Genomic DNA, 27,234 nt, shown 5'->3' with positions numbered 1-27,234 from the left:
CGGGGCACCCCTGGGCTTCAGGCTGTGGGCGAAGCACTGTGGGGCCGACCACCTCGCACCTCTGAGCTCCCAGGCAAATGGGACAGTCCCCTGCTCAGAGCCAGGGCAGGCGTGAGGAGCGGAACGAGGCCAAGGAGCTCCCAGCTGGGAGGAAAATGGAAAGAACTCCGTGTTGCCCTGTGCTGAGCCGATGCTGCAAACAGCAAGGTCTCTCTGGGGACTGGGGACTGGAAGAACCTGAAGAGTCGCCGAGTCCAGTCCATCCTCTGGCTCCACGCTGGACCTGCAGGCTGCCCACAGCCCCAGAGAACCAAATTCCCCTTGAACTCAGGGCCACGAGATCCTGGAAAATGCCTCCTCTAACCTGTCCCAAACCCTGCCTGCTCCCGGTGCAGTCCCGGCCCACGTCCTGCCTCGGAGCGGGGCTCCCGACCCGGGCTCTGCTCTGGGTCCTCGTGATCATTCAAACCTGGTTCCCACACTCTCCGAGGGAAAGCCTCATCCCCTCCCCCCCCCCCAAAGCAAGTGCTCCGGTGAGAGCCAGAGAGGGCCCGGAGAACAGCAAAGCTGAAGCAGGTAAATGGAAGACATGAGCACTTGTGGGAGCAGCCCTCTCGGGCACTGTATCATTCCTGTTGCTCATTCCCAAACAAGTCCGGGGCAGAGGTGTTCTTAGCTCATTTTAAAGAAGAGGAGACTGAGGCTCAGAGAGCTTAAGTGAAGCTGGCAAGATCACACAGCAAGAAATTGGCAGAACCAGGATTTCAACCCTGGTCTGGTTGGCTCTAAGGTCCCTGCTCCTCCTACTACCTCGGGTTCAGAGAACCCAAAACAGACAGCACCAAGGCCCAGCTGGGGAAGGGTGGTGTAGAACCCTCTCCACCTGGTAGAAAAGGCCGGCCAGCTGTGCCCTCCACCCTCAGCAGCCAAGTAGGGAAGGGCCCAGAGCGTTGGTCCCCGCCAACCCCACCCCCATCCCCAGCTGGGCCCTCAGCCACTGCTGCTCAGACTCCCCCTGCAATCATGGCTTCCTGTTTGGCGCTGAGAATAGGCCTGGTCAGTGGGGGAGGGGAGCGGCCGCCCCTCCGGCCAGGGCCTGCTCTGGAGGGAGGGGGCCGGAAGTGAAGGCTACACGGCCTCCTAGAACCTTGGAAGGCTAGGAGCCAAGGCAAGGGGGGGTGTCCGTCAACAAATATTTACCGGGCACTGGCCTGCTGTCCCCAGGATGTGGCAGACTACTAGAGGGGACAGCAAACTAAGCCAGGTGGTCGAGGCCCAGCCCAGACCCTAATCCCTACTGGAACTGGGGTCGGGGGGGTGGGAACAAGGGGCTGGGCCTCGGGGAGGTTTCCGGCTCCAGCCACCCTGTCCCCCCAGACACAAAATCACAGGGTTCCAAGCAGCTGGGCTGGAGCCCAGATGCGGCGGCCGAGTCCCGGCACTCGGACCAGGGGCTCGCCTCCCAGCCCACAGGTACACGCCTGGGACCCTGCAGGACACTGCCAGTCTCACTGTCCCCTCAACCCACCTCCTTAGGAGAGAAAGCAAAGCTCACATTTCTGGCTTCCTTCCTTCACTCGCTCATTCAAACCATTCGATTCTGGGCCAGACCCAAAGCTGGCCACGGAGGCTCGGCAAAGGACATGGCAGCCCCGGCGGCCCATCGGGAAGGCGTCCTCACGCCGCTCCTGACGGCTGCCTGGCGGCTGCCTGGCATCCAGGTCACTGGTCTTCTCGGAGCCTCAGTCACTGGGGCCAGACTGAACCTCGGGAGCAGTGGGGCCAGCACTCAAGGACGGGGCAGCAGGGGTGTACAGCTGAGCTCCCCACGACCAGCAGGGACCAGAGGCAGGCCTGGGCCCCGACCCTGGGCACATCCAGGGCATCCAGGAGGGACGCGACGCGGCTTTTCAGAACCCTCCCGCCGCGAGGTTCTGAGCATTTCCTCTCGCCCATGCCGTGACCCCAGGGCCTGGACACAGGCCCTGCCCCGACCCCAATTTTGTTGACAGCCCTGTACAGTTCACAAAGAACGCTCTCCTGGACCCGTCCCCAGTGACGTTCACAGGAGCTCGTTTCGCAGGTGACAGCCCTGTGAGGTGGTGGAGGAGCAAGTCCCTTCCCCCACCTAGCACCACCCACCTCCAAGGACAGGATGAGAGTTAAGTGAGAAAAGATACGGGACACACCTGGCCCAGAGCCTGGCAAAGAACAGGCCCTTCTGAAGCAGCAGTAACATGGGCGTAATCTGGGAGGTGGGAAGGCCCCAGAGAGGTGAAGTAAGTTGCCCAAGATCACACAGCAAAAGGGGATGAAATCAGGACTGCCGCCCAGTTCCGCTAGCCTGCCAGTGCTAGCTCAGTCCAATGCTGCCACTTTCCAGCTGTGTGTGACCTTGAGGAACTCGTTTACCCTCTCTGTGCCTCAGTTTCCTCCTTTGTAAAATGAGAGTTCCAATAATTCCTACCTCCAAAGATCACCTCGAGGATTAAATAAACGCTGGTTCTATTACTACGCCCTCAGAGGTGTGGAGGCGGCCTCCCAAACAAAGCCCTCCGCCCCTGCCAGGGCCCAGGGCGGGGAGATGGAGGCTTGACCGCCTCCCACCCCCAGCTGCCTCAGTTGGCTCCAGCCTCCAGGAACCCTATTTTGGCCCCTGCTGGAGTGATCCGCCCCTCTGCCCCCAGCAGTTTTGGGGGGAGGCCCAGCTCCATCAGGAGGTACAGAAGGGAGGCCTGTGCGAGACCTGGCTCCTGGGGGGAGCTCTGTCGTGTCCTCCTCCTCCTCCCCTGCAGGACGCCCTCACACCCACCCCACTGCTGCTCTAGCATCTTCCAGAGCCCGAGCCCAGAGGCCCTGCCCCAGTGTTGCTGACTGCGCGGGGGAGGGGAGGACCCCCCAGGGCCCTGGGCCCCTCCATCAGATGGAAGGAACCATTTATTTTCAAAAGGCCAAACCCTTTTTCTCCAGCAGAGCTCAGCCCCCCCCCCCAGAAACACATTGGGCCTGCAGCTGGAGGCGGGGCGGAGGCACCAGGTTCCCACCGCACCAGGGGGATGCTGTGACCCCCAGTACAGTCCTGTAAGTCAAGTATTCATCCTCAGCTGACATATAGGAAAAAAAGCCAAGGGTCAGGGCAAGCTACAGCTGGCTCGAGTCGCATGGTGGCCACCGGCATGGCTCAGCTCGAACCTCCTGCCCCCGATGCCCTCCTTGACCTCTCCAGGCTCCCCCCTGGAGAGGCCGCACCCCTGCGGGCTGACAAGGCAGGCTGGGCTCAGTCTCCGCTAGGAGCTCGTCATCACGCCACAACATCTCTGCGAGGCTGGCACTGCTACTGTCCCCATTTCACAGATGAGGAAGTTCAAACAGAGAAATCCCTTCCCCAAAATCACACAGCAGGTGTCTGTCCCCAGAGCCACTGCTATTTCAGAGGCTAACAGGCGGCAGATCCCGGTGGTGCCCCTGTGTCAGGCTCTGGCTTGGAACAGCCCAAGGGTCCCCAACTTTGTGTTTTTACAGAGAACAATCTTGCCCTGGTAACACAACATTCAGAGTCAACTGGAGTAGCTGGAGGGGAGAGGAATGGGGAGCCTTGAGTGAGGGAAAGGGTGCCGGTGGGGAAGGAGCAGGAACCACCGGGGGTGGGACTTCAAAGAATTCCCTGATTGATATCCTTGCCCCACAGTCCCTCACCTTTCCCCGCCCCACCCCTACCCACACTCCCAACCGTAGAATGGCAACTTTGTAAAAGAACAAGAAATTAACATTTGTTGAGTGCTCACTAAGTGCCAGGTCTTGTGTTAAGAGCTTTACATATTAACCCCTTTCATTCTCCTAGTCTCCCCCATTGTACAGAGGTGGAAACAAAGGCACAGAGAGGTTAAGTAAGTTTCACAAGGTCACACAGCCACAAAGTAGTGAACTCCCATCACTGGGAGTATTCAAAGAAGACTAACGCGCACCTAAATTCCCATCGGGCCCTGAGCTTTTATTATACAGAAACATGTTTCAAAGCTCGAATTTCCAGGATCCCCACACTCCAAGCCTTTCTGGGTGGTGACTTAACTACAGCAGCTGAGGTGGCCCTGCAGGCAGATGTCCCTTAGAGTTACAGTCACCTGGTTTCTCAGAAGAGAAGACTCCACAAGGCAGATGCCAGGACCACACACACACACACACCCCAACTCACCATCTGCAGTATGAACGAGACCTGTTATCCGCCCTGAGGTCTCTCTGAAAGCTCCTCACCCCGCCCCACCCGCCCTCAACACACACACTCTCCCTTTCAAGCTGGTAGGCAGACCAAGGGGCCACCTTGTTCCTCCCCTGCCCTGAGCCAGCCACTGCCCAGCCCAGTGATCTTAGCGGACCCCACCACGGAAGCCACCCCTGGAGCCATCCCAGCGGGACTCTGCAGCTCCGTCCCTGCTCCTGCAGGCTTTGCCCTTCTCCTCTGGAGTGGCACCCCTGGCAACTGGGCACCGCCCACCAACCCTCTGCCTCCCAGGCCAAGTAAGGTGAGGCCTTACTTGGTGAGGCCGTACAGCCCAAGCCCAGGGAGGTGTGAGGCCTGGAAAAAGACCCCACCCCTCCTCTGGGGCCTCACCCCTTCTCTCCTTCAAGTCATCAGCCCCAGGCTTTGCTTTATCTGCCACCCAGCACTGGGTCTGAATCACACCCTCCCCCTCGCCCTGGGTCACCCTGCCTCACAGAGGCCCTACTGTGTGCCAGGGCCTGTTCCCAGCTGTGCTCTCAAATCAATCCCTCCCACCACCTGCGGGGCAGTGAATTATCAGTGTTGCTCTTTGAATAAGGAGCAGTTGTTCAGAAAGGGGCGTGACTTGCCGAGGTCACACAGCCTGAGATTCCTGAGGGGCCCCCAAGTCTAAAGCATTTTGTCCGGAGCCCCTTTTAACCCATGGATACACCAAACATCTACTAAGCGCCTTCTGAAGAGCAGCACACACATTCCCTCAGTTCATCTTTGAGGAGGCTGTTACAGGCCCATTTCACAGATGGGGAAGACAGAGGCTCTGAGCGGCAAGATGATTTCTCAAAGGTCACACCACGGGCCAGTGGTGGCAACAGGATTGGAACCCAAAACTGTGAGGTTTCTAACACTTTGATTTCAAAGACGGTCTTCCAGAGTGTGGCTAAGAAAGTGACCCAGCCGCTAGGATGGGCTGGGTCTCTGTCCCCCCCAGGGACCTCTCCTCCTCACCCACCTCACAGAGAAGTGGGCTGGAACATGCAGCTCCCGTGCACGTACTTGGTGGCAGTCAACACCCCTCCCCGCAGGCTCACAGCGCCAGACCAGCAAGGCCAGTGAGTAGCCCATCTGTCCAAGCAGCAGCCTCTGAGTCCCTACCTGCCTTCTTCCCACTGTAGAGACTGGCTGGCTGAGGGTCAAGGGGACCTGCAGGGGTAGGGTGGGTTCTGGGTGGGGGGTGCCTGCCTGACAGGCCTGGGTCCATTTCAACCTGAGGAACAGGGGACAGCACAGGTCCTGGAAGGAACCGAAAAGACTGGGCCTAGAAACCCCCATCTCGTGCCTGTCTGGGCCCCTGACCTGTGCCCCCTGGGGAGCTCACTTGGGGCCTGCGTCCCTCAAAGCAGAGAGGAGGCCCTTCCTCCCCACACCCTGCTCCTCCTGCTCATCAGTTGGAGGGGACGGAGGCTGCTGCAGTCGGTCACTCAAAGGGACACTCAGGAGTCGCCTCACACAATATGCACCCACCTCTACCTGCACACCCTTGGCCCCCTCAGAGGTATGCGCCCCATGCACCTGCATGCACACACACACACATGCACACACGCACACACACTCCCTGGGTCCCAGCACACGCCCAGCACAGAGGCCCCTCCACCCTGCACACTCCCCTGCAGGCACACACGGCCGTGGCCAGCAGTCATCCAGCCCTGTCTCCGGTACCATCACAATGGGTCACCCTCACACAACCAAACGCACCGGTAGGACATGGTGGCACTCACCATCCCTTTCAGCCATGCACACACCACAGGTCCCAGCACCCTTCACCAAAGTGGACACCCACACACAGTCAACCTCACACACCCCCCTCAGGTCACCTTCACACAAGTCACCATCCACCCCTCCACTTCTCTGGGCCCCATGGCCCTCATCAAAGCGACCCTGGGAGGAACCAAACGCACATACCCTCCCCCAGTAGGGGAAACAGACACGATGCCCTAAAAGTGGCCGCTGTCCGGGCACACCCACGAGCAAAACCCACGTTTGCTCCAGACCCAAGACACGCCCAGCCCTGGACACGCGCCCAGCGACCCCCAGCCCGCCGTCAGGCCCTCCCCGCGCCCCTCACCCAGGGCAGGGGACCCCGCTCCGCTCGCGGGGAGGCGGATTCCCAGAACCACTGGGGAGGGGGGCAGCGCTGTTCCCGCCGGGCCTCTGTGGAGTGTGCCAAAAGGAAGGGGACCGAGCCCCTAGAAGGCGACCGGCGGCGCGGCTGGCCTTCCCCCACCGTTGCCATGCCGGGGTGGAGGAGGGTGAGCCCACAGGAGGGGCGAGGGACGCAGTGGGGGAGGGGACCGGGGTATGGCGAGGGGGTCCCGGCGCGCGTCACTCACCCCCGCGGCGCGCCCAGCCAGCAGCAGCAGCAGCAGCGGCGGCAGCAGCAGCCCGCGGGCCCCGGGCCCGGCCGCAGCCCCAGTCCCTGCGCCTGCCCCGTGGGCGGCCCCGGCCCGGCGCGGTGGCCCCGGCTTCATGGCGGCAGCGGCGAGCGGCGGGCGCCTTTGTTCCCGAGGCGCGGCGCGCGGGGCGGCTGCTCGGCGGCGGCGCGGCCCGGCAGCTGGACCGATGCGCGGCTCGCTCGGGGCTCCCGGCTCGGCGGCCCGGCTCCGCCTCGCGGCTCCGCGCCCACAGCCGCCGCGCCCGCAGGAAGCGTGCGCCGCCGCCGCCGCCGCCGGGCCGCCCCCAGCACGGGCGGGGCGGGAGGAGGGGCGGGGCGGGGCCAAGCGCGCCCCCCGCCCGGTGATCCCAGCCCCTCGCGCCCCCTGCCCCCTGTGCGCCCACCGCCGCCAGCGCCCCAGCTCCCCGCCCAGAGCCGGTGCGCCGGGGTCCCCCGCGCGCCCCGCGCCCTGGCACGGGCAGTCCCCGCCGCAGTGGGGGTCGGCGGGACAGCGGCGCTCCCCCGGCCGCTGTGCCGTCTAGGACGAGGACCCCGTCTCTCTAAGCCTCGGCCTGGAGAACGGGGATCCCTCAGAACGCGTCTCCTCGGGCTGTCATGAGGAAAGGGGAGCGTCCCGCGTGGGAATGCGGGGTGCGGGGCCTGGCTCCCCCGAGGGTCTGAGTTGATGGGTCGCATTTGTGTGGTCACTACCAGCCTCCCCCCACGCGCCCCATTCACATGGCTCTTCCTGGACCCACCACCCACTCCACACCCAGGTCATCCAAGCCCACGTTGGAGGACCCTGGGCTTGATGTCCCCAGGACAAGGGTGGGCTGGATGACCTCAGATTAAACACGGCCCTCTCCGGGCCTCAGTCTCCCCTCTGCACCTGCGGGGCGTTGACTTCTGGGCCCTGTCGCCGGATCTGCAGAGGAAGGAGGAAAAGCTGGGCAGACCAGGAGCGGCGCTGCTTCCCCACTAGCTGCGACCTCGGGCAAGCAGCCCCTACTGTCTGAGACTCAGGTTCCTCGGGCAGAATGGAGACTCCACCCCTTTGGGGCAGGTGGTGTAAGAAGCACGCTCCTGTGGTGGTCTTTGCACCCTGCGTGATATCCTGCAGTTGTCTCCACAGCCGTGCCCCGTCTGCCCCCCCCCACCCTGTCCGCGCCCGTACTCCCGCCTGCTGTGCTGTGCACTTTCTGTTTTTGTTCCCACTCCCACCACCAACTAGCACAGAGCTGGGGGGGGGGGGGCAGGCGTGGGCGTGGGCTTGTTTGCCTCTGGGTCCCCGGTACTGGCACAGAGGCTGGCACGTAGTGGGTGCTCAACACACATTTGTTGTCAATGAATGTGTTTCCCATTCACCCGAGCTCACCCCACCCAGGTGTTTTGGGAGGAGAAGGGACGAACATTAAGCGCCGACTGTATACCAGGTGTGGCAGCCGGCGCTTCACGTGGGCCATCTCCTTCCGTCCTCTCAGCGACCCCCTGAGATCAACGTCTGCGCTTGCTTGATGGGAAACTGAGGCCCGGAGGGGAAGTTATTTGCCAGATAGCAAACTGGAAGCCTCTGCTCTCAGCCCCTGAGTCCCGCCACCCAGGGAAGGGCCTGCCATCAGAAAACAGGAACTCGGTTGAGTGGAATCTGGAACTATTCCCCTGAGGACAACAGAACTGAAACCAGGACGGGCAGAGCGCAGAGGGGAGTGTGCGAGGTGCCCTGGGAGGGGCAGGCTCTGCGGCACCAGCCGTGGCCTGCAGTGGCCAGGGAACCTGCGCTTGTCCTGCGGGCCTTGGAAGGAGGTCCAGAAGACAGACATCAGCGTGACATAAAGTGGAGCTGACTTCGAAGGTGTTCCCTGAGAGGGAGTGAGGGCCACATTCCTAAAGGCTATGTAAGTCCCGGCCAAGGACCCTTTGGCAGAGTTCCTGGAGAGGAAGGGAGGGAAACATTCCAACTCTGAGGCTTAAAATTCCCTAGGAATTCTGCCCTGGCTGGTGTGGCTCAGTGGACTGAGCGAAGGCCTGCGAACCAAAAGGCCACCCTTTCGATTCCCTGTTGGGGTTCATGCTGGGTTGTGGGCCAGGTCCCCCGTTGGGGGTGTTCGAGAGGCAACCAATGTTTCTCTCCCTCTTTCTCCCTCCCTTTCCCTCTCTAAAAGTAAATAAATAAAGTCTTTTTAAAAATTCCCTGGGAATTCTGAGGTCCAGTCTGAGGTCCCATTCCCAAACCCCTTTAGGAATTCTTTTTTTTTTCTAAATATTTTATTTATTTATCTTTAGAGAGGAAGGGAAGGAGAGATATATCAATGTATGGTTGCCTCTCATGCGTCCCCTGCTGGGAACTGCCCTGCAACCCAGGCATGTGCCCTGACTGGGAATCGAACCTCTATTGCGTGGTTTGCAGTCCCGCGCTCAATCCACTGAGCTACACCAGCCAGGGCCCCTTTAGGAATTCTGACCCACCAGTGGAGCGGGACTGATGGGGTCCCGGATGAGGCCCAGTGTGGGGGGGGCTGGTTCTGGTGGAGGCAGTAGAGCTTGGAGCTGAAGAGCTCTGACTCAGAGTTGGGCAAATGCCTGGGTTCAAACCAAACCTCTGCCAGTTCTGAGCTGTGTGATGGTAGGTGAGTAACTTCACCTCTCTGAGCCTCGCTTTCCCAACTGTAATATGGGAATAACGAGCGCACAGGGTTCATTCATTTGCTCATTCTCCAAATACCAACTGAGTGCCTGTGTGTGCCAGCCAGCTCAGTGCCAGGTGTCCTTCCCTGCCACTGTCCTGGGGGTTCAGTGCAGGTGGCCCGGCATGAATGTAGGGGTCATCACCTCCCAGTGGGGGCCGCCCCAGGCCCAGGGGATGGTCTGGCTCTGAGGAGCTCCCAGAGGGCAGAGTCAGGGCCCAATGTCCGCTTTGTGCAGGAACGTCCGCTGGCCTCCGATGGCAGGGGCCGCCCTGAAAGCTAGTGGGCACTGTCTCAAGAGGTTCGAAAGACTCAGAGGATTTGCTCGCTCTCAGGGAGGCCATTAGGATGGTCTCCATGCTCCGGGGGAGCAGGGAGCATTGCCCTTCGTTAGGGGTTCCTGCCAGCCCCGAGGCTTCCCAGGGCAGCCCTCACTCTTTCCCGACAGCCGGAGGAGAGGTGGTGACGTGGTGACGCAGAGCCTTCGGGCTGGGCAGCCCAGGAGCGCCACCTGCTGTTCCTCAAAGAGACTGGTCACAGCCCGAATCCAGGCAGGTCTGGGTTGCTGTCTCCCTCTGCCCCTCACCCCCTGGCTCTCTTTGGGGCTCACAGATGCACACATTCACCCGCACCCCAGCACCCAGTGCCTCCATGCGGGCACCCTCCCCATGGCTACCTGTGCATCCGAGCCAGCATCTCGGGGGCTCCCCGCACCTGCTGCACCACCTGCACAGGCCTGCCCCCCCCCAGCACAACCCTGGCCCACTTGACACCTCAGAGCCTTCCTGCCCCACGCCCTGCACAAGCCCCATTTGTGCACACCCCACCCTGCTGTTTTTATTGTTTATTTTTTAAATATGTTTATTTGTTTAGATATGTTTAGAGAGAGAGGAAGGGAGAAAAGGAAAAAAAAATCAATTGGCTGTCTCCCATATACACCCAACTGAGGGCAAAACCCACAGCCTAGATATGTGCCCTGACCAGGAATCGAACCCCCAAATTCCTGGTATGTAGGAAGAGGTCAGAGCCTCTTCCTACCCACCTGAGCCAGCCGCACCAGCAAGGGACCCACACTGTTGCTTTTCGTCTCTACTGTCTGCCTCCTGGATGTGGGAGATTCGGGGTCCCCGGTGCCCAGTGATGGCAGGATCCAAGTGCAGTGGACTACCCAGCAGCTGCTGCCCTGAGAAATGCACACAGACATTGCCCAGGGCATGCAGATGTCTCCTAGGAGACGTGCCCAAGGTCTCACGAGTGAGAGCTGAGATCCTGACCCAGACTCTTATAGTCACACTCCAAGGCCAGGTCCAGGGACGTAACAGGAAGCATTTGATGGGTGGATTAGAGCCAGTGAGGGGATCGGCACTGTCCCCTGGACACGGTCAACCCACAGACACAGTCGGCCGAGCCTGGAGCCCAGGCCGCCCTCCACAGACATGCCGGGCACCCACGCCGCCCCTCCCCCCTCCCCCCTCCCCCCTCCCCCCTCCCACCAAGGCAGACCTTCCTCTGCTCCTGGCAGGGCCGCCTGGCTCTGAGCTCCACGCCTGAGACTTTTACTCAGAGTTGCGTCTCCGGGCCTGGCACTCGGCGGGTGCTCAGTGCTCGTTACCCAACTCTGCCTGCCCCTAGAGGGGGGCTCAGCAGACGGGCTCCTTGGAACTCAAGGCTGCCATGCAGTGGGCGCCAGGGCCTGCCCAGGGCTTCCTCTCTGCCAGGTGCAGCTCTGCCACTTGCTAGCAAGGCTCTCATCCATCCTCACCACCGTCCTGTGACTTGGAAACAGCAAACACACCGGCCTCCCACGGCTGCTGCCCCGAGGACCCAATGGCGCCCTTTGAGCCTGGCACGCGGGCAGCGCAATGCACACCTTCACTCTGCTTCATCTGACTTTACAGCTGGGGGAGCTGGGGCTCTGAGAAGCTGGGCGACTCACCCCAGGTTACACTGCCTTGCTGTGCCATCCCCTGGGGGCACAGGGGAACTTTGTGACCCCAACTGGCCCTCTGGCACGAGACAATCACAAGCCTTAAAAACCAGTCCTGGCTCGCAGGGCCGCCCCCACAGCCACCCTGTTGCCTGCACCCACCTTCTCCACCACCACTTCCGGTCTTGCCCAGGAGTCAGAACAGAGCCAGGAGTGCTTCCGAGAAAGTCCAAGTGAATGCCCGTCCTGAGGTCAGTGACCCCGAAACTGGGGAACAGAAACAGGGCTCCAGCAAGGGGGCTCCTGACCTACAGCCCATGGGGCCACGTGGGGAGGCCGGGCGGGCTGGGGCCCCCTGGGGCTTGCAGAGGACCAGGGCTTGGCCTCCGTCCGTGGGGCGGCCCCTGCCCGTCCATGGCAGGGTCTCCCAGGGTCAAGCCTCCAGCTCGTCGCAGCCTCCCTGTGTGCTAGTCCTTTCAAAACGAGAGTGAGTGGCAGCCCCTGGGCACTGAGCTGCCAGGCGTGGGATCAGAATTCGGACCCGGGCCTCTCCTGGGCTTGTGAGCAAAGAAGACCCTCCGGGCAGCTGTGGGCGAGAGGAGAGGGAGTAGCCAGATTTTGCTCCAGCCCAGTGCCCCGTGGGCACAGAGCAAGGCTGGGCTGGCCTTGGAGGAGGGGCAGGAGAGCCCGCAGGGATGCAGAAACCTTTGCCAGGGTCAGGTCGGGCCCAGGGGCCGCCGGTGGTGAGGGAGGGGCCAGGGCAGAGAGGACGGAGGGCTCGGCCCCTGCAGCTGGCTGTGCATGGACACAGGAGTGCGCCCCCGCTCTGCGGAGCTCTGAAGTGACACACTTTGGGGATCACAAAGGTGAAGCCAGGAACAAGGCCTTGGACGGGCCAGCAGGGCTACACGGGTGACCGGCTCTGAAGCTTAAACGTCCTTAATTTTACTGCGATGTGCCTCTGAGCGAAGGCCCGCAGCCGGGGGTGTTATCCCATCTTATGGTGCCCCCGATGAGTCCGGGGGTGGGGGGTGGGAGGAAGGGGGGAGGGGGCGGGAGTCTGGACTGGGCGAGGTGGGTTCACACCACCCTGAGGGGTCCGGTGTCACACAGCGAGTCTAGTGAGATACAAGAGTGGTGGTGACACCCCAATAAGCCATGGCAGGCAGGCCTTGGAGAGTGGATGCTATGAAGGGGTCACCCCGAGCCTGAGTCCCCCTGGGAAGGGCCTTCAGCTGGATGTCAGCCTATGGGTGAGGGGCCTGTTCGCTAGAACCTCAAGTGGACAGCTCGTGGGGCCTTGTGTCGCTCTGCACACCCCACCCCTCCATCTGCCCATTTCATCAGTGAGGAGACTAAGGCCCCCAAAGAGGAGCAGACCGGCCCCAGGTCCTACAGCGCAGGGCAGAGCACGGGCTGCTCCCCTCCTGCCTGGGCCGTTTTCTCACCCGCCCCCTCCTTCTAGACCAAAGGCCCTAGTGCTTGGAAAAACTCGAGGGGGACCCACCCACACCCAAGGCCCTCATTCCAGCCTTCCCTTGACTCTGGCCCATTCCAGGTCCCAGGGCTAGGAAACGGTCGTGGGGGCTGGGAAGACAGAGACAGGGAGGGTGGCAGGGATGCGGTGGTGGAGGAAGGGGGTGAGGGCAGGATGGTGGGGGGGCGTAGCGGGGGCACTGCCGTTCCAGCTCCAGAGGCTGTCCCACTAACACTCCCCGGCCCCCGCTCCTGGGAAAAAATGGCACATTTGGAGTCACTTTCCTGGAAGAAAAAACTTCCTCTCTAAAAATACTTTTTCTTTCTCACCTCGTACAGGGGCTAGAGCAGCCCAGCTGGTGACAACCGATGAAGGGGGTTCAGGAGAGGACATCAGGCCCGGGGGCAGGAGGACTGGGGAGTCCGGGAGGTCCCCTGTCCCAAGGCCGGGGAGTCAGAGGGAGCACAGCGCTCATGGGTGCACTGCGTGTGCCCCGTGGGACTGATGTGGGGGGCTCTGAGAGATTCATAGAGACTCGAATTCAAACCCCACCCCCAGGGACTGGGCCCCTCTGTGGGCCAGACCTGGGGGCCCTGGGGCTGGCCTTCCAGGGCAGGAGATGAGCGGCATTCACCAGGACAGGCCCCTCCTCTGCTCCTCACCCTCTGGGTGGCCCTGAGCTGTCATTGCCCTCGCCCCGGGCCTCAGCCTCCTCACCTGTGAGGGGGCAGATGTGGGGTGGAACTCCCAGCACTGTGCAGGCGCCCCTGGGACGGGGCGGCTGAGGGCAACACAAGGAGGGACTCTGTTAGCGTGAGCTCTGTGGAGAGGTAGGGGGCACTCGGAGGTCAAATCCTGCGCCCGCCAATTGCCACTTCCTAGACGGCGACCTGGGGCCACATTTCTCCCCCTGAAGTTAGCGTGAGTGACTGTCCCTTCCCAGGGCTGGAGGGAGGTGAACAAGGGAGGATGAGGCAGTACTCAGCTCAGGGAGATGAGGCTCAGAGCTGTAGCCCCGCTGGTCGGTAGCGCCAGCTTAGGGACACTCCAGGCCCAAGGTGGGAGGGTCACGGCGCTCTGCACTGAGACAAGGAGACAGAGGTCCAGCCACCCCTGGGGCAGAATGGCTGTGCCCTCCTGGGAACCCCTGCTCCAGCCCCACCGGAGACCTGCCTCCACCCTGGGCCCTGAGGAACACCCAGAGATGCTCCCAGTCCTGGCGAGGGGCAGGGGCAGGGACTGGCTCTCCAAGGTCGGCACAGGCTGGGGCAACACCTGCCTCACAGAAAAAACGAGAACCGGGCCTTCTGATTTGCCTGGGGATAGGCTAGGCTATCCAAGGTTTTCTGTGGTGCATTTGTTATCTACGATTGCGTAACAAATCCTCGCCAACCCGGTAGCCTACAACAAACACTGAGTATTGCATCCAACTTCTGTGGGCCAGGAGCTGGGCAACGGCTGAGCCGGGGGGGGGGGGGGGGGGGGGCACGTCTCCATGAGACTGGGGTCGGGATATCAGCAGGGTAGCGGCCACCGAAGGCTGGGAAGGTCGGAGAATCTCTGCTTCGGAGCTGGCAAGTACGACTGGCGAGTTAACATCAGCGAACGGCAGGTCTCAGTGCCTCCTCCCATGGTCTTCACCCTACCAGATCCTGGAAAGTGACCGAGCGGTCCCAGACAGAGCGAGCCGGAGCTGCAGTGTCTGGTGCAGCCCAGCCTCGGGAGTCAAACTGCAACCTTCTCACAACAGCCCCATCACGCATGCCCAGGGCGAGAACGCCAGGAGGCGGGGCCACCTGGGAGGGCGGACGCCACACGTGGTAAGGATTTAGTGCATCCGCTTTCGTACTTACAAGTGTCCCAGTTTGCAGGATAGATTAACAAGTCACCCTAGTGGAAGTTCTCCAGACCCCAACAGGGAAGCGGAAACTGAGAGGTAATAATAATAATAACAATAACAACCACCCCTGTTTTTGGCCATGTGCCCAGCCTTGTGCCAAGTGCTTCGAATGTACCCTGTGAGTTAGGACTATTGTTATCCCATTTTCCAGACGAGGAAAGGGAAGAATAAGAGGGCAAACGACTTACGAAGTTCACGCAGGGCCAGAGGAGCTGGCGTTGGGAGCTTGGCGGCTGCACGATGAAAAGACTGGGTGGTTTTAGTTGGATGAAAGCTTGGTGCATAAACTAAGGGTGTGGCCCCAGAAGGAGGCGCCAGGGACTCAGGTCAAATTAACGGAGGCATGGGACTGTCCCCCTCAGCCCCAGCCATCTGACCTCATACCACCCCTGTGAGGGGCGGAGGGCTGGGCTACCTACCCCTCCAGGCGACAGGTGGGGAAACTGAGAAGTCAGTGATTTGCCCGAGGTAACAGTGAGTCAAAGGCGAAGCCAGGGTCCATGAAGCTGATGCATGACCATACCCTGCCACCCCCAGCTAGAGTGAGGGACTAGCCCTATGTCCAGGAGCCACTGTGGAGGAAGAGGGTGAGAAGCTTAGTCTTAAGGCAGATGCCAGACCTCCGGTCTCTAGCAAAGCCATTCCAGCACCTGGAGCCCGTAGGCCTCTCTGCATGCTGCTTTCCTTAGGCGGCAGCACCCTCGTGTGGCTACAGATGGTAACTACACGAAGCATAGGGGTTGGGTTTTTTTTTTTCTGTCTCTTCAAATGAATGCTCTACACGTCTTCAACTTCAATGTGAACGCGCTCTGTAAAGCACTGTGATCGGGTAAAGCATTGTCATATAAACCGTAGGGACGCCATGAAGGTGGTGTCAGCCCAGGGCGTCACATCCTTGGGCAGCCTTGGTGGCAGTGTCCAGGCCAATGAGGAGGTGGACGCTGCGCGAGTTCAGCCCGCTCGGGAAACAGTCCTGTGGAGAGAGGAGCAGAGGCCACGGTGGTCTGATCCAAAGACTTGCATCAGAACCCGGAACCTGCTTCCGTGCCTGTGGGGTGGGGCTCAGTAACCCAGTCCTTCCAGGACTGCTGTAATGAACCATCTCTTTAGATGCCTGGACAGTCTGTTCGGGATAAATGACTTTATGTGAATTTCTTTACGTAACAGGCAAGGGTTTTGTTCACCAAACCTGTGCAGAGCCGTTGGACGGGAGATGCTAAAAGAAAGATGATAAATACCATTCATTTGTTACGATGCCCATGTGCCGGGTTCCTCGCTGAACTGCGTGATCTCGTCCTCACGACCAAACTTTGACGCAGGGACTATTTATCTCCCTCGTCACAGAGAAGGGAACCTGTTCTCAGAAAGACGACCCAGGTAGTAAGAGGCCGTTGAAATTAAACCCTGTATTTGTCTGACTGAAAAGCCAGATAGGCTTGAAGCGGGGTTGAAGGGACGCCAGCATTTCTAACCGAGCATCTTGCTTTGTCGCCACTAAAAATCAAACGAAAACCACAAAACCAAACATTTCATTGAATGCTAAGAGTACTAAGGAGGTAAAAACCTTAGTGAAGTGTAAACAGAAAACCAACAAGTGAGTGCCTACTATGCACAGGTGCTTGACATTTATTAACAGTTCTTTCCCGCCACTGCTCCAGGAGGCATTGGCCCAGCTTGCACGTGAGGACAGCAGCTCAGACTGGCTCGCTCCAGGGCACCAACAGTGGGCAGAGGGGAGAAGCCCGGGCCCCTGCCTTGCCTGCTGCCTCCACAAGGGGTCCAGTAAAACCATTACCTAGTAGCCAAAACTTGCCCCGAAATCATGTGAGAACCATTTTGCGTTTATTTTCACCTTCAATGCATTTCCAGCAAGGAATTTGATTCACGAGGACACACCCAAGGACACAGTGGGGGGACCCACAGGTGCACCCAGTCACTCCAGAGCCACGGTTCGCGATGCCCGCCCAGCATGCTCCGGCAGGCTGCCACCGCGGCCGCAGGACCCATTACAGCCCCTGGAGCAAAAGCAGGTTCCGAACTTGGAACCTGCACATCACAGCTCCCTTCCCCTTCCTCTATTCCTGGGACCCCCAGGCCTGCTAGTAGCCGCCCCTCACCCTTGGAGGGGCCCATCCAAGTTCTCTCCTGCGACCACCCTGAGGTTCCAGGTCCAGCTGTGAGGCCACGTGGCTCCTGCCCGGCCTCCCTGACCCTGTAGCTGCCAACACAGACCAATGTTCTAGTGGCGGTTGTTCTCCAAGCAGCTTCTGGAGAAAAACTGTTAAGAAGGGAAGGTGGCATCCATGGGTGTGGTAGTGACCCTCACGACCTAAGGCCTCCTGCACTGGAAGCTGGAAGAGGCCCCCAGTTGGAGGATAAGATGCACAAGCTAGGACACAGGCTCAGCGGGCAGGGTGAGGACAGGAGCAGCCGAGAGGAAAGGGGCTGGGAGGGGGGCTGGTGCCAGGAAGACTGGGCAGCCATCCAGATGCCCTACCTACAACCCCACCTTCGAAAAACCAGGGGCACCAAAGCTTAACTCAGCTGGTGACAAACCAGAGCTCCACCCCCCGACCCCCCTACGCTCCCCGAGGCTGGTGTGCAGACCGCTCCGGGCCCAGGGAGGCGAGCGTCCTCATTTGTCAAGAGGTGGACATCTGGGATCAACACGGAGTATCTTGATTTTGAAAGCATCGGGCAGGGCACACCCAACCTCTTTGGGTCAAATTGGGCTCAAGAACCAGTTTAACACATCATCCCTAATCCAATTCTCTCCACCCACTTCCCCCTCACAAAACAAAACAAAAAAAGAACGAGGCACAAAGAAAGGGCAGCCCTGGGGTCACTACACTGGGGGTGGGGGGAAGGTAAAGCACGGACTCAGATTCCAAAGTTCTGTATTTTTCAAAATAAAGATCACACATTGTTTAGAGACAATCTACACAAGAGTTACAAAAAATAGTCGCCCAGGCATAAGCATACACAGGTTTGTTAATTATACACATATGGTTACAAGTGTGCTCGCAAAAAAGTCCATTGGAAATATACACGAGGCTCCGGAAATGTACACCGTGTAGTGTTGCAATTCTATATTCAAACAAGGAGATTTGACAGTATGTTACATTCACTTACAAGTAGACAAAATGCAAAATACAGTTCATCTTCTGTACAAAAAGGAAGGGTGATTCACACTTTACAAGGTGAGAGGGCTCTGATTGTAAGGAAGGCAAGGGCAGGGGCTGAACTTTGCACGTCCTTCTGACTGTCACAAAATAAGCAAAACATTACTTTTTTAGGATAAAAAAAAACACTACTGTGAACTGAATCATCTTGAATAACATTTAGAAAGGATCTTGCTACAGTCTGACTAGGTGACAAATAAAACCAAGCTATTTTTTCTTTTTAAACATATAACTAGGCTGTATAAAGAACATTTATTCCTTCAAAAGAAAAAATTTACTTCTGGTTGAAATTACAATTTACAATATACAACACTATAATCTACGACCATAAAAGGTGTGAATATACACTGAATGCACAGGGCTGGCTAATTTCTCTTTTCTTACCAAAAAACGTGTTTATGCTGATTCAAACTTCTCCACATTTACATTACAGGTATACAAATGTACAATTGTACAATCAAAAGTATGTTCGACTACTAGGGTACATTATAGATACAGATTAGACATCAAAACAAGAAAATACTACAAATTTGTATATATGCAAAGTCTACACCAAGTATACACTATATATTTATAGAAGCAAGACCAAAAGCAGAGTTGGATTTTTTTTTCTCATGCTAAATAATCAAGATTTTGCCTTTCAATGTTAACAGAAAAAATCCAACAGGCAGTAAACAAGTTCACCTGCCCGGCCTTGAAAGACATTCTGGGAGCTCACGTCTCCTCATCGCAAAACAGACTCCACCATCTTCTTCAGCGTAATAGTCTCCAAAAAAGGCAATTTTTAGAAGTTTCATAAAATTAATGTAATAAAATGAAGCTTTAGCAACTCTGAAACAATTTTCATTTTATATATATATATATTTTTATAAACAGTGTTAAATGCCAGTTGGGGGTCATTTAACTAAAATTCAAACTTCTCAGGTTTCTTTTTTTTTGTTTTATTTTTGTTTTTTACTAAAATGAGGCGGTGGGGAAGAGCTATTTGCAAAACTTGCCAGCAAGGCAAATGAGTTAAAAACCTTTTTTCTTTTATTTTAAACTTTTTTTGTTAAACCAACCACCCTGAAAAGTTTGCACGTGTGGAATATAGATACAACATTGAACAAAATATGTGGCCTCCCATGTACATTGGTTACCTATGTACAAGTATCCTATACACCAGTAAAACAACAGGGCAATTAGTCAATTAAAAAAAATAATTAGTACATGTTATGTGTAATAAAACTAAATTTACAAAGGCGTTTCCACTTGTGGATTTGATTCCTTTTTTTGGAGAAGGTAATCCTGGTGCAACCCTGTGCCCATTTCAGATTCTGCACTAGAGTGTTTCTGGTTGCTGGTCGGATTCCAGTGGGCTAGTGAGGTCAGTGGGAATGAGGGGACAGGGTGACGCTGCCTCAGATAATGCCATTAGGGGGGCCGCAGATGGGCCCTAAGTCGACACCGTTCTTCATGTAGTATTTCTCCAGCTTGGCCAGAATGTGCTTGCCGTAGGTGTACTTGCGCAGAGTCGCGATGTGGGGCCGGATCTGGGGAGGAAGCACAGTCTGTGTCACTCTGGTCTGAAAATGGGCCGGTGGGGGGTGCCCAGCTGCTCCCGGGCACCAGGTTCCGCAGTGCACGCGGGAACACACAGCCCATGGCAACCCCTTTCGCTGGTGCGGCCGAAGCACAGGCATTCTAGAGCTGCACCGACCGGTCAGAGGAGGAGAGCAGCTGCTACCCCTCGGGCTCACGCAGGGCGTGAGGACTCTGGAGTGGAGGCTGGGCAGCCGAGGACCACCCCCAGGACAGTTCGTGGAGAACACATGTCCCGCGGGCAGCCCTTCCGGCCCCACACTTCCCACCTTGGCTCTCCTGTGAGGGGCGGTTTATTCCAGGCACCGTGGATCCTAACTCACCCCTTGACCCCGTCCTCCAGTTCACAGAGCATCACAGAAAACTACGAATGACAATAAAAATGACTCATAGGAGCCAGGCTTGTTAATTTAAGCCTCCCGAGGGAGGTGTGATTGTCTCCATTTTACTGATGAAAAAGATGTAGGCACAGTGGTGAAATCACTCATCCAAAGATAAATGGCTAGTAAGGGGCAGCGCGGGTATCTGAGCCAACCACCTGGCTCCCCCAGAAGCCACCTTTGTCCCCATCACGCTCCCGGCATGCTGCCGCACCAGCCTCACGCCCTCCCTCTCTGAGCCCAGCTCAGCTCAGCGCTACCAGCATTCTCTGCGTCCTCCCCTCCCGGGGCAGTTCCACACTGAGAAGCCCTGAGCGTCCCAGGTAACCAGACCACCCTTCCTCTCCTGTGAGCTCACGGAGCTTTCTACATATGTCAGCTGCAGCGTGTAACACGTGTTCACAACCACTTGCTTCACTAGTCACCACCCCGCACGCACAGGCGAGAACCATGACTGTCCCCACACACAGGCTCTCACACACTCAGACACCTGTCGAGCGCTCCTTTGCCCTGTCCACACAGCAGGGAGGGGACAGGCAGCTCTAGGAGCCACAGACTCGCCTAGAAGCCTGGGAGGAAAGCCTGTTACTAGGACTAGCTGTCAGCGTGGGCTCTGAAGTGGGTGACCTGGACCCCGGCCTACCCCCAGAAACTCATCTGTCAGAAAGAGCGCGACGCTGCTGCAGATGGGAAAGTCCCCACTGCCACTTTCCTCTGGGCTGCAGTGGGGACAGTGCGCGCAGCTGATGTTTCTGTCGTTAGCACACACAGCCACCTACTCTGCTCTCAGTATTTCCTCTGCTAAAAGAAGACAGCCAGCAGGGGGAGAGCGACAACTCTCAGCCTGTCGGATTCTCAAGCTCAACCCCCTCGACCAGGCCCCCGCCTGCCCACTGCGCTCCAACCCCGTCTCTCGGCCCCGCGATCTCAGCGGCCTCCCTGCAGGCTCCTCACGGCCACTGCTGCTCCCGTTTCCTTGCTACTCACCGGCCGGGGCATTTTTTAAGAAGGCTGCATTCACTTATTTTTAGAGACGGGAAGGGAGAAAAAGAGGGAGAAAAGCAGTGATCAGATAGATGCCTCTCACAGGGACCCTGTCACCAGGGCCCTGGCCCACAGCCCAGGCACGGAGACCGGAGATCCAGTCGACCCTTTGGTTCGCGGGCCAGCACTCAGTCCACTGAGCCACACCAGCTGGGACCAGGACGATGATTTGAAATGTGAATGTGATTTTGGCACCACAGTCCCGCCATGACGAACCTGCTCCACTACTTCAAATACACTGTCTTGTCTCCTGCTTCCAAACCTTCACACACTAGGTTCCCTCTGCATGGAAAGGTTTTCAGAGCTTGACTGCAGTGTCACTCTTGGGGAACCTTCTCGGTACCCCCACATGAGAAGAGGCACTGTGCCAACATTCTTCTTACAGGGCTCTCCTTAGCATGTCGCCAGCATCACTGTAACTGTCTGCACCTGATGCCGTCGCACTGGCCGGCACAGCCGCCCTGGGGAGAGGAGGCTGCTGCAGAGCGAGGGTCCTTAACGGGTGTTTGCCGGGGGAATGAGCGGACGCGCCCCGACTTCCGCAGGCTCCCACCTTCCCTGCGCCCCCCCAGCCTCCCAGCCCGCACACCCGAGTCTCACAACACAAGGACTTTGGACTCCCCCAGCCCTCAGCCGCCATCGCCATCACCAACACCGATGCCGTGTTCTGCTTGGTTCTGCTTTGAACTGCAGATGGTGGGTGCCTCGTCTGGCTCAGAACTTGAGTCCATAACAAAGTTTCTCATCGCCAAACTGTGTTCTCAGTGAGGGCAAGTGGCTCATCATTGCCAGAACAAGGCTATCCCCTCCACTGTGAAGGGCTGAGTGAGTCCAGAGCCCAAAGGCTGAGGGTCCAGATCAGAAGCACCCCAAGGCTCACAGCACAGACAAAGCTGCAGCGCACCTGCCTGGGAGTGTGTTAGGCTTCCGGGGCCCTGTGGTCTCTGTGGGGCTGGGTGAGGCTGGTGGGCCCTGTGCCGTGACTACTCCTGAAGCCGCAGGCTACTGTGGGTGCTTCTGGGGTCAGCTCCCACTCCCAGCACCCAACACTGCAGCCTTCTCTCCCTGTTCTCCTGACTCCTCTTTAGCCTGGACTTCTCCTCCTGCACAGCCTCCCTCAAAGACTCGGGGCACACCCTTCCCCCCAGCACTGTGGTCTGTGGGCAGGGATGAGTCCCATCTCTGTGCTGGCATCTGGCCCAGAGTGGGCATCTGGCCCGTGCGCCAGGCAGGCCTGCCACTGCACTGGGCAGGCACTCATTTGGTAAATGGTGGTGGGGTGAGTAAGAGGGAGGAGGGAGAAAGGAGGTAAGGCGAGCAGGTTGATGTGTTGGGCTGAGAAGCTGGTCTCCTGGGAAAAGTGGATAAAAGCATGGCCTGAAGACGAAGGAGGGGAATCTCTCCCCAGGACCGAGTTTTTGCTAAAGGAGGGGTGGCAAACATGGGGCAATGGCCACTCCAGATAAAGGGAAGAGGAGCACAGTATGAGACATAATCCAGTGATGAATTCTGCAGAAAGAAGCGTGGCAGCCGGCCTCCTCTGCATTCAGAAACGTGAAGGACCCAAGGCCTCACACTCCTTCTCTCTGAGCCCCGCCCAGCCTGGCCTACCTTATGCATGACTATCTTCCGCTGGGCTGGCTCTGCCACGTCGATCATCTTCTGGACCACGTAGTTGGCGTACTGGTCCTTCATCATGGTGTATAAGGCACTGTGGGGACCATCGTTCATGGTGCACACCTCGTCGATGAGCACAGCACGCTCCGTGCGGGAGGCATGAGTGACACACTTCTCCACGACGTTGCTGCAGGGAGACACATCCAGGAACAACTCTTAGAAAAGGGGACCCACTGCTTGTCTGGCCTCTGCCCTGACCTCAGGATCAGCAGCAAGAGATCTCAATGTTTTCGAAAGAGTGATTCATTGCCTGCTTGGTTCTGAGACCCTCCACCTTTGCCATCTGTGGCTTCCAAAGTGAACCACGCCCAGGCTAAGTGAAGGGATTTAAATACAAGATTCATAAGACTGGTGAACAGCCGGACTGGTAAATGAGCATCATTTCAACATAAATCAAAGCCTATCTTCCCTTCTGTGTGCCTACTGAGTCCAGGAACAAGTCTTACTTATGTCAACATCCCTAGCGCCAAGCTCTATAGACACACTGAGTGAAAGAATGTATCAAATCCGGTGTGCTAACCTACTGAATCTAATTAATATAACAGCCTCTACCACTGGATATGGTGATATAGAAAAGAGAGAAAAGCTTTCCCCCCACCTTCCTTCTGCAGCATTACGCAGGTGTGGCATGAGCCGAGGGCGTGGCACTGTGGAAATGAACCTCATAGCCACTGGCTGCTCCCTTTGCAGAAAAGGGAGCCTGGTTCAGGGAGCACGAAGCCAGACATGAATGTTCTGAAAAAACCCAACACTTTTCATGACTGCTTGGTTGGGTATACCTTCATCTACTCCAGACCCAGTTTCTCTACAAAGGGGTAAGGATTTGAACACAACTTTCTGCTAAATGGGTTGGGGACGGGACACTTATTCTTCTGGGTGGAGGACTCAAACCTCAGCACTGTCTTTCAAAAAGCAGGCTGGCAGGTGGACCAGCTCTCACTACGGAGTCCCAGTTGGCCACAAGGTTCCTCTCTAACACACAATCAATACAGTTTCAGTCTTGAAGGTTTATTCTATTATTTCTGAAACTGTGGTCTCTGGCCCATGTGTGGGGAGATACAATCAACTGAGTGATTTGTAACCAGCTTCATTTTAAAAACTGAAACAGAACAGTTAAGTATCAGAATCATGGACAATACAGGTTCGGTTACGTGTGCACGCATGTGCCTGTACTGCAAAGTCAAAAGTTCACCGTGTATTCTGAGTTGCCACCAAAAGTGTCAGGAAGTTGCTAATCTATTTTTCAGTTTATTCCTACTGATCTGTTTTCAATTTTAATGGTTGCTTTTTCTCTTTTCTCTAATTTTTTTTAAGTTAGGAAAGTGTATATTGCTGAAGATTTATTTTTAGAGAGAGGGGAAGGGAGAAAAAGGAGAGAAACCTCAATGTGTGAGACATACATTGATCAGTTGCCTCTCGCACACCCCCTACTGGGAACCTGGCCTGGAACCAAGGTATATGCCCTAACTGGGAATCGAACTGGTGACCTTTCAGTTTGCAGGCCAGCACTGAATCCACCAAGCCATACCAGACAGGACTCTAATTTACTCTTAAAGCCATAGAGTAAATTTTATTTTAGATGATATATTTAATTTCTACTTTTTTCTTTTACAATAAAGCTTCTAATTTTCTACTAACATTTGCTATATTTTAATTCATTTCTAGCATATTTCCCTTTACATCCTTGAGTATAATTAAAATAGCTACTTTATAATCCTCTTCTGCTAACTCCAACATCTGGGTGGGGTTTTTTTTCCGTTTTCTTCTTGTTCTTTTTTTGTTGAGTACAGGTCACACTTTCCTGTTATCTAGACACAGAAAATGATATACTGTAGAAACTGAGTTCTTTTATGTTCCTCCAAAGAATACTGCTCCTATACCCACTTTTTTCAGTGGCATTAAGCTGACTGAGCTCCGACTGGGAACTGCTCCCACACAGGAGGCAGCAGGTGAAACCTCGGTGTGTTTCTCTAGCTCTGGTTGGGCTGCCTGGAGTGTATCCCATGCAGCTGTGACTGAGGAGTCAACCAGACATTTGGGGAGTTTGAAACACAGGACCCCCACCCCACAGTTCTCTTCCTTTCCAGGATTTCTTCCCTGTCATTTCATCACATCTACGGCCACGATTTCCCCAAACCCAGCCTTCTGAGAATACTGGAGACTTCCTGCCCTAACTTAGGGGCCCAGCTTGGAGCAGCCTAGGAACAGTCTACAGGATAAAAGCCATTAAAAATAGAAAATTTCCTGATTATAGTCAGCAAAACTGTATTATAAAACTTCAAAAGCTTCTAAGAGACTAAATCATAATGGTTCTCAACACAATAAAAAAATAATCATGTGACTGACATAAAGGTGTTAGCTAGCCAACTGTACTTATCACAGTGCAATATATAAATGTATCAGACCAACACACTGTACACAAGGTTGCAGTTACATGTCAATTATATCTTAATACGATAAAAAAGAATTTTTTAGGGGAGGAAGGGCACTTCCCAGTGCAATCACCTCCTTCCAGATACCAACAGTTCCCCTCCCACCCCCCATCTATCTGTTCTCAGTCACTCCTTAACGCCTACAGATTGTTTTTTGGCATTTTGTCCATAATGTACTGTTATCCACGGAAGAGCAGGGCCTACAGTAGCTGCTCAGTCATTACCTGACCACGGATCTTTGTAATAGGAACACTTATACTATACCCAAGGATGAGATGTCAAATACAATGAACAAAAAAGTACAATGGACAGTGACCCAAAGAAGAGACCTAAGAAATTCGGACACCCACGTCCCTGGTCAGTGTGAAGTGGGGTGTGGAAACAACTCTGGATCTATGGGTGCTTTTATTTCTTATCTCCATTTTCTATGCTATAATGATTTAAGATTTTACAAATGAAAAGTAAACCACTTAAAAACATCAAGATTATGACTCACACATGCCTTGCAATTTGTCCTAAAAATCGGAGAAGAAAAATATAGCCCAGGTTGGTTTGGGCTCAGTGGATTGAGCGTCAGCTTGTGAACCAAGAGGTCGCTGGTTCAATTCCCAGTCACAGCACACGCCTGGGGTGTGGGCCAGGTCCCCATTTGGGGACGAGATGGAACTGGTTGATGTTTCTCTCACACATCCGCGTTTCACTCCCACCCCTGCTCTCTCAAATAAACGGCAGAAATGCACTGTGTTACATGTATGGTAGGTTTTGCAGTGTCTATTTAGAAGGCCAAACCACTGAGCCATTGGAGGGCCATCAAACCCATGCTCCTCATAAGTTACATAAAACATCCTTCACAACTGGAGGAAAACTAGTGCATTTTATGCTTAAGCTGGTAAAATAGGAAGACTGAAAAAGAGATCTGAAGAGTATGAAGGCATATACATATACATATATATGAGACACTATTTTTTAATTCATGCATCGAAAAGGAAACCGAGTAAAGAACATCTCATGATTCTAAACAAGTCCGTGCAGGCCGCCTCCTGCACGAGCCCCAGCTGGAATCGAGCCCACAAGCTGGGCCTGCTTCCTGACTGGGAGTTGAACTGGTGACCTCTCGGTTACGGGACAGTGCTCCAACCAAGTCACACTGGCCAGGGGTTGGCTCTAGGGAAATGAGGAGCCCACTAAAGAATTTCTTATGTTTTATGCTTTGTAGCAGAACTATAAAATTTTAAACTACGTATACTTTAAGGAAAAGAAACATTTCTAAAAAATGAAAATTCTTTCTTTCTCTTTAGACGTAAGGTGCTATTTAATCCTCTCCTCTGCAAAACAGTCCGTGTAATTTAAAGCCCATACCTTGCAAATTTGTGCTGGCTCAATACAAGCACATTGCCTCGAATCTCCGCTACAATTTTACTTTTGTCCTCGGGACGCCCGTGCTCCAGTACATGCTGGATCACATAATTTCCATACTGATCCTGTTTAAGAAACAAGAGAAGAAATAAAATTTATGCAAAAATGAGTTCATTTCGGGGGAGGCCTCAAAAAAGGGAAAAAGCTCACGGACACACACAACACTGTGCTGACTGCCAGGGAGGAGGGTGGGGGGACAAATGGTGCCGAGCAGAGACTGGACTCAGGGTGAAGCGCTGCAGAACTGCACACCAGACACCCACAGAAGGCTGTGACCTAGCGTCACTCCAGTGAGTCCGATGGGCGGGGGGGAGGGGGCACGACGTGACACTATAGTACGTTTATACAATAAAAAGAAATACAAACTTAAAAAAAAGAGTTCAGGAGGTTACCTAAATCTTTATATCTAACCAACTCCTATTTTCCTATAACACTATGATGGCTTACTCAAATACTAATGAAGATGTAAGAACTTTAAAAACAGACAGGTAATGATAATTTCTCCTATGGTTATGAAACATGAACACATTACAACTAGACAATGGAATATATCTATGTATCTATAGATCTATATCTATCTATCTATTTCACACACACACACACACACACACACCCATCTCCCCAAAGGGCCTAGTTGGGTTCTTCATAAAATATTGCACACATACACACCCAAAAGGAAGAAAAGGTAGGTGGGAATAAAGAAATACTTTTTTCTCAAACAGAAATATACAAACAGTTACTGTGCCTATCTACAACAATGAAAAACTAGAAACAAAGTTTGTCTAATAAAACAGAAAATGCCTAATTAAATAAATATTACATGCATATAATGGACATCCTCATTCATCTAAAGTGAAAGACACTGAGAAAATAAATGTGTGCAAGGA

At 55.5% G+C, this 27,234-nt stretch overlaps 2 protein-coding genes and 1 non-coding gene across 15 annotated transcripts in view; all 3 read right to left on the bottom strand.

Moving 5' to 3' along the window:
* SDC3 (syndecan 3) overlaps positions 1-6,908 on the bottom strand; it is a 35,091-nt gene extending 28,183 nt beyond the window's left edge. The window contains exon 1 of the mRNA XM_037149436.2: positions 6,607-6,908. Coding sequence (XP_037005331.2) covers positions 6,607-6,744 — 138 coding nt within the window. The 5' untranslated portion in view covers positions 6,745-6,908. The remainder of the gene's footprint in view (positions 1-6,606) is intronic.
* A 10,607-nt stretch (positions 6,909-17,515) lies between these two features.
* Positions 17,516-27,234, bottom strand: part of PUM1 (pumilio RNA binding family member 1) — a 131,827-nt gene continuing 122,108 nt past the window's right edge. For 12 of the 13 annotated variants that reach the window (XM_037149372.2, XM_037149374.2, XM_037149367.2 and 9 more), the window contains 3 exons: positions 26,291-26,412; positions 22,434-22,626; positions 17,516-19,349 (listed from right to left, as the gene is read on the bottom strand). In XM_037149372.2, coding sequence (XP_037005267.1) covers positions 19,218-19,349; positions 22,434-22,626; positions 26,291-26,412 — 447 coding nt within the window. In that variant the 3' untranslated portion in view covers positions 17,516-19,217. Of the gene's footprint in view, positions 19,350-22,433; positions 22,627-22,656; positions 24,308-26,290; positions 26,413-27,234 lie in introns of those variants that run through there. The other variant, XM_053660591.1, reaches the window with a different exon arrangement.
* LOC119052550 (small nucleolar RNA SNORD103/SNORD85) lies at positions 21,531-21,615 on the bottom strand. Its single transcript, XR_005083146.1, has one exon. It is a non-coding gene; the product is annotated as a small nucleolar RNA SNORD103/SNORD85 (small nucleolar RNA).

The sequence above is a fragment of the Artibeus jamaicensis genome, unplaced genomic scaffold (assembly GCF_021234435.1).
Source record: "Artibeus jamaicensis isolate MK-2021 breed Jamaican fruit bat unplaced genomic scaffold, CSHL_Jam_final scaffold_847, whole genome shotgun sequence".
In the NCBI taxonomy this organism is placed as follows: Eukaryota; Metazoa; Chordata; class Mammalia; order Chiroptera; family Phyllostomidae; genus Artibeus; species Artibeus jamaicensis.
The sequence above is the reverse complement of the archived record's forward strand: the minus strand, read 5'-3'. Positions and strand labels throughout refer to the sequence as shown.